Source organism: Heterodontus francisci, chromosome 38, assembly GCF_036365525.1.
Source record: "Heterodontus francisci isolate sHetFra1 chromosome 38, sHetFra1.hap1, whole genome shotgun sequence".
Lineage (NCBI taxonomy): Eukaryota > Metazoa > Chordata > Chondrichthyes > Heterodontiformes > Heterodontidae > Heterodontus > Heterodontus francisci.
In genome coordinates, this window is record NC_090408.1 from 28,824,685 (window position 1) to 28,838,266 (window position 13,582).

Sequence of the window (13,582 nt, forward strand, 5' to 3'; positions counted from 1 at the left end):
GTCATGAAGCCTAAAAGCTAGGTAATGAATCTTGATTATTTTAGCATTTAATAATCAAGTATCACCTTGCCCAGCTGTCAGTCATTGGTTTTCCAAGATGGAAATCTTATGGTAATGAGAGGCCGGTATAGCAGAAATACAAAAGGGCGCTGATTGATCCTGTTGGGTTGTCAATTAGCTTAGGGTTTTTCCAGAATAAGTACAAGATAAGGTGTTGGGGGTGGTGGGTGGGGGACAAGAGGGATTTGGTTGCTGTTATTTTGACAAGAGAGGTTTAGTTATGGGGGTCAAGGGTGTGCAATTCAAGCTGTGTTTCCAAACTTGAACCTGTGTTTTAGTTGGTTGTATAATCCTAGGGCTTAGCACAAAAGGCAGTTTCCAAGCATGCAAGAAATATCAAATTGACTCTCAAAAATCATTTATACAGTTGCCACAAGGAACAGAGGAAAACTGGCTTCAGAAACTACAGAACAATTACTTAAATAAGAACCCTCTCTTTGAGAAGCCTAGAATGTTGAGCAAGGCCTTCATTATCCTGCACTTTGCTGATAAGGTATGAGAGACTCTCAGCTGTCCTGCTCTTAACAAAATATTTGGTAGCTTGTTAAAACTGATATTTATAGTACTGGTGTCTTGCAATAAACTACCTCGAGTGTTTTACCTTGTTAAGGTGCAATACGAATGCGAGGGATTCCTCGAGAAGAACAGAGACACATTGTATGAAGAGCTGATTAATGTACTGAAGAAAAGTAAGGTTTGTGACCATCTCTGAAATGAAGTGATCTTTTTTTAGAGCTATTTGCAAGAAAAGTTAACAATTTCAAAAGTTTGTTTACAGGTATAAGGGTAGAAACTGCCATCGCCACAGTTCTCCGATGATTGCCTCACATGCTCATTCTAAATTCCATTTATCCAAACCTACTTATTCCATACAGCGAGAGTCATAGAGTTTTTAACAGCACAGAAACAGGCCCTTCGGCCCAATGCGCCTGCGCCAACCATCGAGCACCCGTCCTAACTACTCCCATTTCCCCGCAGTTGGCCCGTAGCCTTTCAAATGTTTATCTAAATGCTTCTTGAATGTCGTGAGTGTTCCTGCCTCTACCACCACGTCAGGCAGTGTATTCCAGATTCCAACCACGCTCTGGGTGAAAACATTTCTCCTCAACTCCCCTCTAAACCTCCTGTCCCCTAGTTATTGACCTCTCCGCGAAGGGAAAAAGTTTCTTCCTATCTATCCTATCAATACCCCTCATAATTCTGTATCCCTCAATCAGGTCCCCCCTCAGCCTTCTCCACTCCAAGGAAAACAACCCCAGTCTATCCAGTCTGTCTTCATAACTGAAATGCTCCAGCCCAGGCAACATCCTGGTGAATCTCCTCTGCACCCTCTCCATTGCAATCACATCCTTCCTATAGTGTGGTGACCAGAACTATACACAGTACTCCATTGTATATTCCCTTGCCTTGTTAGACCTCCCAAAGTGCATCACCTCACACCTCTCAGGATTAAACTCCATTTGCCACTGCTCTGCCCATCTTACCAGCCCATCTATATCGTCCTATAGTCTAAGGCTTTCCTCCTCACTATTTATGACAGCACCAGTTTGCGTATCGTCTGCGAAGTTGCTGATCATACCTCCTATATTCACGTCTAAATCATTAATGTACACTACAAACAGTAAGGGTCCCAGCCCCGATCCCTGCGGTACCCCACTGGTCACAGGCCTCCATTCACAAAAACAACCCTCGACCATCACCCTCTGCCTCCTTCCACTCAGTCAATTTTGAATCCAATTTGCCAAATTGCCCTGGATCCCATGGGCTTTTACTTTCTTAACCAATCTCCCATGCAGGACCTTATCAAAAGCCTTATTGAAGTCCATGTAGACTACATGAACTGCTTTACTCTCATCTACACATGTTGCTACCGCCTCTCAAAATTCAGTCAAATTTGTTAGACACGATCTATCCCTGACAAAGCCATGCTGACTATCCCTGATTAACCCCTGCTCTCCAGTGGAGATTAATCCTCTCACTTAGAATTTTTTCCAATAATTTCCCTACCACTGATGTTAGACTCACTGGCCTGTAATTACCTGGTTTATCCCTGCTACCCTTCTTGAATAATGGTACCACATTCGCTGTCCTCCAATTCTCTGGTACCTCTCCTGTGGCCAGAGAGGATCTGAAAGTTTGTGTCAGAGCCCCCACTATCTCCTCCCTTGCCTCACATAGCAGCCTGGGATACATCTCATCTGGGCCTGGGGATTTATCCACCTTTTACGCCCGCTAATACAGCCACTACTTCCTCCTTTACAATGCTAATTTGATCAAGTATATCACAATGCCTCTCCCTGATTACATAGTGAACACAGATGAAAAGTAATCATTCAAAACTTCCCCTATGTCCTCTGGCTCCACACACAGAATACCTCTATGATCGCTAATGGGCCCCACCTTTTCCCTGGTTATCCTCTTGCCCCTAACATCCTTATAAAACGTCTTGGGATTTTCCTTTATCTTGTCTGCCAGTGATTTTTCATGCCCCCTCTTCACTCTCCTAATTACTTTTTTAAGTACTCCCCTACATTTTCTATACTCCTCTAGGGCTTCTGCTGTTTTCAGCACTCTGAATCTGCCATACGTCTCCTTTTTTTTCCTTATCCAATCCTCTATATCCCTTGACATCCAGGGTTCCCTTGACCTGTTGGTCCTGCTCTTCATTTTATAGGAACATGCTGCACCTGAACCCTCACAATTTCCCTTCTAAATGACTCCCACTGCTCTGATGTAGACTTTCCTATTAGAAGCTGCTCCCAGTTCACTTTGTGCAGATCCTGCTTTATCATATTGAAATCTGCCTTCCCCCAATTCAATACTCTTATTTCCGGTCCCTCGATGTCCTTTTCCATAACTACCTTAAATCTTACAGAGTTATGGTCACTATCCCTGAAATGCTCCTCCACTGCCACTTCTTCCACTTGTCCGGCTTCATTCCCTAGGATTAAGTCCAGTACTGCCCTTCCTCTTGTAGGACTCTCTACATGCTGGCTGAAAAAGCTCTCCTGAATGCACTTGAAGAATTCCGCCCTTTTAAGCTTTTTGCACTAATACTGTCCCCTCTGATATAGGGAAAGTTGAAATCTCCTACTATTATTACCCTATTATTTTTGCACCTCTCTGAGATTTGTTGACATATCTGCTCCTCTATCACTGCCTGACTGTTTGGAGGCCTGTAGTACACTGCCAGCCAAGTGATTGCCCCCTTTTTGTTTTTAAGTTCTACCCATATGGCCTCATTAGAGGGACCTTCTAGGATATCATCCCTCCTTACTGCAGTAATTGGCTCCTTAATCAACAGAGCAATGCCACCTCCTCTTTTACCCCCTCCCCGATCACGTCTGAAGATTCTATACCCTGGGATATTAAGCAGTCTGTCCTGCCCTTCCCTCAACCATGTCTCAGTGATAGCAATAATATCATATTCCCATGTGTTAATCAACGCCCTCAATTCATCTGCCTTACTAGTAAGACTCCTTGCATTAAAATAGATACAATCCAGCCTTGCATTATTTGCCTGAGCCTTAACAGGTCTATATTTATTCTGTCCTCCGGACTGACTGAGTTTCACATTTATATTTGATTGTACAATACCCCGTACTGTGCTTCCACTCTGTATCCCATCCCCCTGCCCAATTAGTTTAAACCCCCCACCCCCCGCAACAGCACTAGCAAACCACCCAGCAAGGATGCTGGTCCCATTCTAGTTCAGGTGCAACCCGTCCATCTTATACAGATTCCACCTTCGCCGGAAACAGACCCAGTGATCCAAGAATCTAAAGCCCTCCCTCCTGCACCATCTCCCCAACCATGCATTCATCTGCTCTAACCTCCTATTCATATACTCACTAGCCCGTGGCACCGGAAGAAATCCAGAGATTACAACCTTTGAGGTCCTACTTTGTAATCTGCTGCCTAGCTCCGTAAATTCTTTTTGCAGGACCTCCTCCCTCTTTCTACCTATGTCATTGGTACCAATGTGGACCACGACCTCCAGCTATGCACCCTCACCCTCCAGAATACTTTGTAGCTGCTCAGTGATATCCAAGACCCTTGCACCAGGGAGGCAACATACCATCCTGGAATCAGGTCTGTGACCACAGAAACGCCTATCTGTTCCTCTAACCATAGAATCCCCTACCACTATTGTCCTCTTGTCCCTTTTTCTCCATCTCAGCACAGCCGAGTCAGCCACGACATTCCGGTCATGACTCTCGGTGCATTTTCCAGAGGAACCCTCTCTCTCATCAGTACTCAGAACTGAATACCGGTTAGAAAGTGGGATGTCCTCTGGGGACTCCTGCACTACCTGCCCTGACTTCTTTGTCCGTCCGGCAGCCACCCAGTACCCCCCGACTTTGCTTGCCTAGGCACCGGCTTGACCATCTCCTGAAACTTGTCATCCACATAGTCCTGCACCTTGCAGATGCTCTACAGTGACTCCAGCCGCCGCTTGAGTTTCAAAACCTGAAGCTCAAGCTTCTGCAACCGGAGACACTTTCTGCAGACATGTTTGCCAAGGTCACATGGCACGTCCCCGACTTCCTACATTGCACAGGAGGTACATTCCGCTTGGCCAAGCTGCCCCGCCATTACTTACTTTTACAATGAAAAAAAAAACTTGCTTGTGTAATATCTTACCAGCTATTTACAATCAACTTTTATCCCCTGTACCTTTGAGGCCGAGAAAGAAAAAGAGCAAAGAGCACCTTCCACCGCCCCCAGCCAATGAAAATACCCACATTTAACTTACAGCCTCACTCCATGCAAACAGCACAGGATTTCTTCCCTATAATATTTTTACCTGCTGCAGCTAGTTATTGCAGTGTTGTTCCCCATGCAGGATTACTTTTTAAAAAATTCTTTCATGGGATGTGGACGTCGCTGGCAAGGCCAGCATTTGTTGCCCATCCCTAATTGCCCGTGACAATTGAATGGCTTGCTAGGCCATTTCAGAGGGCAGTTAAGTGTCAACCACATTGCAGTGGTCTGGAGTCACACGTAGGCCAGACCACGACAGCAGACTTCCTTCCCCAAAGAACATTAGTGAGACAGATGGGTTTTTAATGACAATTGATAGTTTCAGTAATGGTGTCTTGAAGCTAGATTTCAATTCCAGATTTCTTTTTAATTAATTGAATATATTAATTAAATAAATTTAAATTCCACCAGCTGCCATGGTGGGATTTGAACCCCTGTCCCCTGGGCAATAGCCGAGGCTTCTGGATTACTAGCTTAGTGACATTAACACTACGCCACCATCCCCTATGGGATTGGCTGTTCTGCAGCTGGAAAGGGGTAAATTCTCCTTTTAATCTCCCTTTCTTTTCTACAGAACTGCTTCCAGTGGCATCTCAACTACACCAGTTCTTTTGGAGCTGAAGCTGTCCCATTTATCTTGTCGGACACATCAAATAACAGTGGAACAACTGCATTTGCAAGTCTTGTTTCTGCACAGCATCTCAAATATGCAACATTAAAAGAGACAAGTCTTGCCAATGCACAGTTTACTGCATGGCTGCATTTACAACTTTATTGTGCTATCCATAGACTTCCTCCAATTTATGGCTGAGACATGTACAGGTCAACAATGGCAGAAACCTTTGGCTGACCTGTTTGGATAGGCTGAGAGTACAGCCCATCTCTGCAACTTGAAGCATCTAATACAAGTGTCGTCAGCACCCAGTTATTTTTATATTCGCTGACAGTGGCACTTTGCAGAGAAAGAGCATATAAAATGTGCTGAAGTTCTTACTACTTAAGATGGATCAGCTGGAATAGAACAGTGGGTTAATGGCATGCTTAGTTACTTTCTAAATATGCACTCGCTAATGTAAACTGAAATATTTTTGGCGACAGTACATGACCGATAAAAGCTGACATTGAGGAGGGAATTTTAACCCCCATAAGGGTGGTTAAGGTAAAAATCTGATGCAGGTTCTGTCTTGAATGCGCCCACTTCCAATTTGAATGGAGGCAGAATGAGGGGTGAAAGACCAATCAGCTCACAGGGGGTGGGTTGGTTATTTAAATACTTTAATGAGGCCGCATACCTTAATTTCAACAGTAGTTCCAGTATTTTTAACCACAGTCAGCCTCGGGGAAACCCAACAGGGGAAAGGAGGCAAAAAGCACTGAATCTATAAGGTAAGTGCCTTTACAGCACTGCTTGTGGGTCAGGTATAGCAGAAGTGTTTCCTGCAGGTCCAACAAACAACAAGCTACCCAGTAAAACCCAACAACCCCTCCTCACCACACCCCCCCTCAACGATCTCACCCAGCACCCCCCCCCCCACATTAGACCTATCTGCTTCTAGCCAAGTTCAACTGCAGCCGAGTGCTACAGGATTTCCCATCTGACGAGCAGTTAGCCTGAGTGCATGAAACCTACAGAAAAATCTTTAAAGATGTTGGGCATTCGGAAAACCTGGACTTCCAGGTTTTCTGACCTCAAAATGAACCGCTTACCCCTCCCCACCTCTGAGCTGATATCCAGCCCAAAATGCATTTTTTCCCATGTTTAGTAAGGGACAATATTAATGTCAGCCATGTGGCAGAAACCTGGATGGGCAATTAAAATCCCCCATGGAATTTTCCCTCCGAAGTCTTGCTGTGTTCCTGCATATTCCAATTTTAACCTGTTCTTCTGAGCAGAGAAGAGGGACACCAGCCAGAAAGCAGCGAGGTCCTACTTTCAAGATGCAGATCGGATTCTGCATCAGGGTCCGACTGCAGTTTTAACCAGAGACCTTCAGGGAGAGTTGTTGTGGCTCCCCCCTGCCAGGCCAACTTGGTGGGAAGAGGAGACAGGACCAGAAAAGCCCAAAGAGTAAGTGGTTTTCCAGTTTTTTAAACTTTCTTTATGGAGTACAGGAGTACTTCTCCAGGACCCACAAGGAAAGGTTCGGTCTCCTTTGCCCTGGATATTCACCCCACCTCCCTCCCCCAACCCGGCTGCAAGGCCCTCCTGAACCCTATCCCAATCACTTAGCTGAGTTTGAGAATGTCCTGCCACTCTCCCGTCTGCCGACAACCTGCTACTTCCCACCTCTCACTCCTTGAACTTGCTGTTCACCTTGACCCGTGCCCACACTATTCCTGCTCTGAATTAAAACTGGAGGGAATACTACAGTAGGAATATCAAGTAAAAAGTCCCACTTACACTCGGGATACTGAACAGAAGAAAACATATCTCTACATCACTTGTGTATGTCATTGTGTGAACTCAAAGACATTTATTCTGTAAAGCAGGTAAGTTACAAGTGTAAGAAATTTAATGTTTGAGAGTAAGATATGACCTGCTATGATTGTGGAAGTGGTGTTTATTGCCAATAGTTATAACAGCCATATGAATGGCGTAGAACCCCTGTGTGTTACAGGCACATGAATCTACCAACAGCAATACTAATCAGTGTTAAAATTTGATCTGGTTATCATCTGCAGTTCAGTGTCGATGGATCATACAAACCAAACTTTCTATGGATCTCCTAGTGGTTCACAGATAAAGGCAGCATTTCTGGACCATACACAGCAGACAGCTCCCAGATTTGATCCCTGGTCCATGATAAACTAGCATATTCCAGACAGGGTGGCAGAGGAGCAATACACTTAACCACAATGCTCCCAGTTAGGGAAAGTAAAATTGCCCAGTTCCTAACTGCTACACAGTTAGAATGGACACTGAGTAAGCACAGGATCAAACTTGACTCTGAAAACTTTCTGGCACTTAATTGTAGAGGCTCATGCTTGAGTAATGACCACTAAGTGAGGTACAGGAGGATGAATAGTGCCTGTGAAATTGTACCCAGTAAAGGAGAGGGGGAAAAGGTATCACCAATTAATGTAGATGGGCAAGTCGTTGTAAATATATGGCTTGCCAAAAATATGGAAGTAAGTCTTTTAAACAAAATGGGCAAAAACACCTGGAATGCAAAACTAAATTAAAGCTCAGGAACATGGAATGGTAGTAGGGAAAGTTTACATGTATTGCAATAAATCTAGTCTTTGTCTTTTTTTTTATTTTAACTATGCAGTTGAATCTCCTAGCTGAGTACTTTCAAGACAATGAATCATCTACCGGGAGCTTGAATGCAAACATTAAAGTCAGGCCTGCAAGACCGGGGTTTAAATCCTTTAACAAACAACATCGGACAACTGTTGGCAGTAAGGTATAGTCATGCAAAGAGTTATTTTCTATGCTGAGATGTTTTAACATTGTAGCAAAGCAAAATTGCATTTCTAACCCTACTTTAATTGTGTTGATTACAGTTCCGTAATTCTCTGCATTTGCTCATGGAAACCCTTAATGCTACAACACCTCACTATGTGCGTTGCATTAAGCCAAATGACTCTAAGCTCCCATTTGAGTAAGCTTTCTTACTTTATCATCATAACTTCCCAAATGAAAATATTTACTTATCCTTATAAAAATGGACAGAAAGTTTCAGAGTACAACATTATAAGCTTCTGTTTTTAGGTATGATTCAAAGAGAGTTGTCCAACAGCTTAGAGCCTGTGGTGTTCTGGAAACTATTAGGATCAGTGCACAGAGCTATCCTTCCAGGTAAACTTAAACTTTCTGCCATTCTTTCATTACATCTGAAGGTTTGAAGAAACATTACATAGCGTAAATTTTTTTTTTTATTTCCAGATGGACTTACTTTGAGTTTTTCAGTCGTTACCGCATTCTAATGTCACAACAAGACCTTGCAATAAATGATGAAAAACAGATTTGCAAAGATGTCTTGAAACATTTAATTCAGGTCAGAATGTTAAGGCAGTAAAGCTAAATCACTAAACTGTTGTTATCGTCCTCTGCCTTAGTCAATGCATATATATATATTTTTTATCAGTTTGTCACAATTCTGACACTTGGTACAGTGAAATCAATCGAAAGCACTGTAAATGATTACTTCCTCCACTATATGTGTGCAAGAAAATTACTGTGAAACACTAATATGTAATGTAAACTCTATAACTATAGTCAACCTTATTTTAGCTCCATAAATAGTAACGTATACTTTTAAAAGTGATGCTCTGGAGATAATGTAGCTGTGCTTTGGATAAGCTATGCATTCAAAAATGTATAAAATCAATTGATGGGGGGTATGTATCACTCAATAATTAACTATTGTTACTATTGCTAACTATAGTTAACTCAATATATTTCATCTCTGCATCCTTCAATCAACAAAAAGCTGTGTAATCCAGGCATGGTGTTCTCTGGTTTGGTTATTTCACTTTGCGACTGAGTAAGTTTTTGTCTTTCACAGGATCCAAACCAGTATCAGTTTGGTAAAACAAAGATTTTCTTCCGTGCGGGGCAAGTGGCATTTTTGGAAAAACTTCGAGCAGATAAACTTAGGGCAGCTTCAGTCACTATACAGAAAAATCTGCGTTGCTGGATTCAACGGAGAAAATTCCTCGAGATGAAACAAGCTGCTATTACCATACAGCAATACGTTCGTGGACAGCGTGCCATACGGTAATAGCTATTCTTACAGCACTGCAATTTACTACAGCGCTTTGAAGTTATAAAACAATTTTGTATAAGGCAAAGGTTTAATGAATGTAGTGAAACCGCAATATACCCTTGTGTATATCAGTAAAGGTAGCATTTGCATTTATATAACACTTTTCACATCCTCAGGATATTTCAAAGGCAAAGAATTACATTTAAAATATGGTCATTGTTGTTTTAAAGGTAAATGCTGCCATCAATTTGAACACCATATAGTTCCACATTGAGATAAATGACAAGATGATCTGTTTTTGGTGGTGGTGGTTGGGGGATAAATGTTGGCCGAGACACTGACAGAACAAAATAAAAACAGAAAATGCTGGAAATACTCAGCAGGTCTGGCAGCATCTGTGGAGAGAGGAACAGTTAATGTTTCAAATCGATGACCTGACCTGAGTTCTGATGAAAGGTCGTTGACTTGAAATGTTGGGCTGAATTCTATAAGCCCGCCGCTGATTGAAAAAACTTGCGGTTCGCCCGTGCGGTCCACACAGCAAAGAGCCGCCACGATTCCAAGCACGGTGGCTCATTTATATAGGCGGGGCAGACCGCCCCTGCCACGGACCCCGACGTTGAGGCCCCTACAAAATATAGCCCGTTAGCTCTCTTTCTCTCTCCACAGATGCTGCCAGACCTGCCACGCATATCCAGTACTTTCTGTTTTTATTTCAGATGTCCAGCATCAGCAGTATTTTGCTTTTATTACTGCTCTTTTTACTGAGAGAACACCCTGCCTTAGTTTGAATAGGGGACTAAGTTCCACATCTCCTGAAATATAGCCATTCTGACAATCCAACACTTCCTTGTGACTGCACTGAAATGTCAGCCCTAGATATGTGTTCAATGTTTGGAGTGGGGCTTGAACCCACAGCTTTGTCACTCAAGTGAGATTCCTACCACTGAGCCAAACTGACATAGTAAAATAAATCCTGATTCAATCTGTTTGTCAAGTCACATTGTACAATATCATTGTTTGTCAAATTAACATGGTTTGATATGAGAGCAATCTATGCCTCTCTTCCATGATTTACTGCCACCAAACACGCGAGAAAACAGTAAAAAGTGATTGTTTCAGAATAATACTGTGGAGCGTATCTCAAAGCAGTAATATATCAAGAGATTGAGATGGTATTAATATGCCATGATTCCATTTCCACCACTCAGTTTTAAAAGGTTGACTTACTGTTGGTTTCTTGTTGGTCATAGTAATTTTAGTAATATTATAATATATTCAGTTGATCCTGCAAATGTTTTATCTCTTGGTCTAAAGTCTGTTGACGTTGCTATTGGCGACCAATTTATGTACTCAAATTTCACACGTAACCAAGTTTCAAGCAATTTCACAGCTGATTTGATGTTTGAGATGTGAAACCATACATCAAATTTCATTGATATTTTGAGGCTTCTGGGGTCCAGTGCCAGTTCTACAATCCAATTCTCCATCTGTGCCTGTGATTCTAATTGAGATTACTAACCACTGTAATGTCTCACTGATGTGAATGTCCAGTGCTCTTAAAATGTTAATTTTCTGTTGATTATGTGCTGATGCCAGGCAATATATTTAGCCAGCAGCTTGATCGTACTGCTTGTGTAGAATTCTCAGTCATTATAAACTTCATGTTTCCATTGGTATGATGGAACAATCCTTTGAAAATTTCTACTTAGACTTTATTTTTAATCAGAAACTGCACATGCCTGTTAATGATACACTATCTCCAGATATGAGATTTTTCCAGGACTCCTGCAACTGTTTGTCATATATTAGGTTAGGGATTCAGTGAAAAATCACACACCCTCATTTTGTGTCATCTGGTAACCCTTGTAGAGCACAGAATTGTGGAATATAAACATTTTTTTTCAATGTTAGTGACTAGATAAAATTTCTGTGTACTTTCCAAGCTTAAAAAAAACTAAATTGAGGCAAAAACATAGTTTTTTCTTTTGGGACATGTTTATTTTGTTATTTCCGCTTGCTAAGTTGACCCATTTCTTAACTTTAGACTTAGTTTCTCATTGATTTTGGGATCACTTCATTGTGGAAATAAAGATGGCATCACATGGAGCTGCATCAAGTACCCCTCATGGATATTGTAAAAAGAAAACAGTGTCTTGGTTCATATTTTGTTCCTTGTGAACTACTCCTGCAGTCCTTTACTCATTGGACTTCATTTTATGGATAACTCAACTCATACATTATCCAGAATAATTACAAATGGTTTGGTTAATGTGTAATTAATACATATGTGATTTATAATTTCAGACATGTATTGAATGCCACTGTTCTAAAACAAGCCTGGGCTGCAGTTATCATCCAAAAACACTGGCGGCGATTTTTAGTGTGTCGCCTTTACCAACTCATTCTGGTGGCCACCATTACAATTCAAGCGTACACCCGTGGCTGGCTAGCAAGAAGGCAATATAAAAAGGTAAGATTTAAATCAGCAAAGGTGTAACCTAATGGATACATCAACTCCAAAATAAGAGAACCCCTAGCCATTATTACTGCCACAAAAAGGAAACACACTCGAGCTACAACCACTAAAGAACCCATCAAAGGAACTAGCAATGTTAAAAAGAAAAAAGTAAAGAATGTGCAGGTGGCCAAGGAGAGAACTGGAAAATGTATATCTGCAGACACTAAGCACAGGAGTAATGAATTCTTTCAGTATGTAACAGTAAATGAGCAGTTAGAAGACAAGGGAACTATAAAAGACATTAATGGGGCCAAAACTGAGGATGAGCATTATAGACAGTCAATATACTAAATGAATACTTCCACTAGTATTCACTAGACAAGCCATGCCCTTCCTAAATACTGGTAACCCAAGTAGAATTAATGACTTCAACATAAATGTGATGAAAGTCCTTGACAATCTAGGACAAGAGAAATTCTGGGGAGATCAATGAACTCCAGTAAATTTCTGCTAGATTTGTGATAGGATAAAGTGGTGGCTATTTCCAAAAAGGGTGACAAGACAGACCTAGACAGTAATCAATTACTAAATAAAGTAATTAAATCAGTTTTCAGGAGCAAACGGTTGCCCGTGTGATAATAGCCAATTAAATGACTTGGATTCAGAAAGGAAATGTCTAACCTGACTAATCTCATTGACTTTTTTGAGGAAGTAATATTCCAAGTAGACTCTGGAAATACAACGATGTGATGTACCTTGATTGCCAAAAGCAGTGTACAACAAAGGCTACTGAAGATTGAAGCATTGGTTATGAAATCTGGAAATGGATTAAAAAAATTGAGTGTAGAAAGCAGTAGGTACTTGTGAAAAGGGAGATGACAGAGTGATGAATTGGGTGCCTTCTGCTGTTTGTAATTTGCATTAATGACTCGGATTCAGAAACTCAATGCAAGCTATTCAAATTTGCGGAAGGTACCAAACCAAGAGGGAAAGTTGAATCTGAAGAGTAATCTTTAAAACTATAAAAATGTTAAACTAACTATAAACATGGGCCTAATAAAGGCAGATTAAATCTAATACGGACCAGTGTAAAGTACTATGCTTAGAGGGAAAATTAGGCAGCACATGCACTCCATGAATGGTGTTGGAATAGTTGAAGTTAAAAGAGTTTTAGTAGACTCAATGCTGAAGATGTCCAACCACGGTGCAGCAGCAATCAACAAAGCAAGTAGAACACTGAGCTATACAGCCAAAATGTTAGAGGACAAGTCAGAGAAAAACATGCTTAACCTTTATAGTGCTCTGATGAAGGCATCATTTCAATAATATGTACAGTCAAAGAGATACATAGACACTGTTCAAGTGCTCAAGAAAAGATCAATCCTGAGCAGGGGACTGTTGAAACACTGAGAAAACGTGAGCTTTTTCAGCCTTGAAAGTAGTGACTGCAATGTAATGTTGTGAAGGTGTATAAGATGATAAATGGTTTAGAAAAAAGCAAATCTAGAACACAAATTCAACTAATTTGTGATTTAATTATTTTAGTGTAAGCAACCAGTTGAATACGTTTTTTTCAATAGTCAAA

The 13,582-nt window shown here is 41.4% G+C and overlaps 1 protein-coding gene across 3 annotated transcripts in view; it reads left to right on the top strand.

Annotated features, from left to right (window-relative positions):
• myo5c (myosin VC) overlaps positions 1–13,582 on the top strand; it is a 92,948-nt gene that overhangs the window by 39,091 nt on the left and 40,275 nt on the right. For all 3 annotated transcript variants that reach the window (XM_068017988.1, XM_068017987.1, XM_068017986.1), the window contains 8 exons: positions 428–553; positions 671–754; positions 8,097–8,231; positions 8,332–8,429; positions 8,540–8,626; positions 8,714–8,825; positions 9,336–9,547; positions 11,844–12,009. In XM_068017988.1, coding sequence (XP_067874089.1) covers positions 428–553; positions 671–754; positions 8,097–8,231; positions 8,332–8,429; positions 8,540–8,626; positions 8,714–8,825; positions 9,336–9,547; positions 11,844–12,009 — 1,020 coding nt within the window. The remainder of the gene's footprint in view (positions 1–427; positions 554–670; positions 755–8,096; positions 8,232–8,331; positions 8,430–8,539; positions 8,627–8,713; positions 8,826–9,335; positions 9,548–11,843; positions 12,010–13,582) is intronic.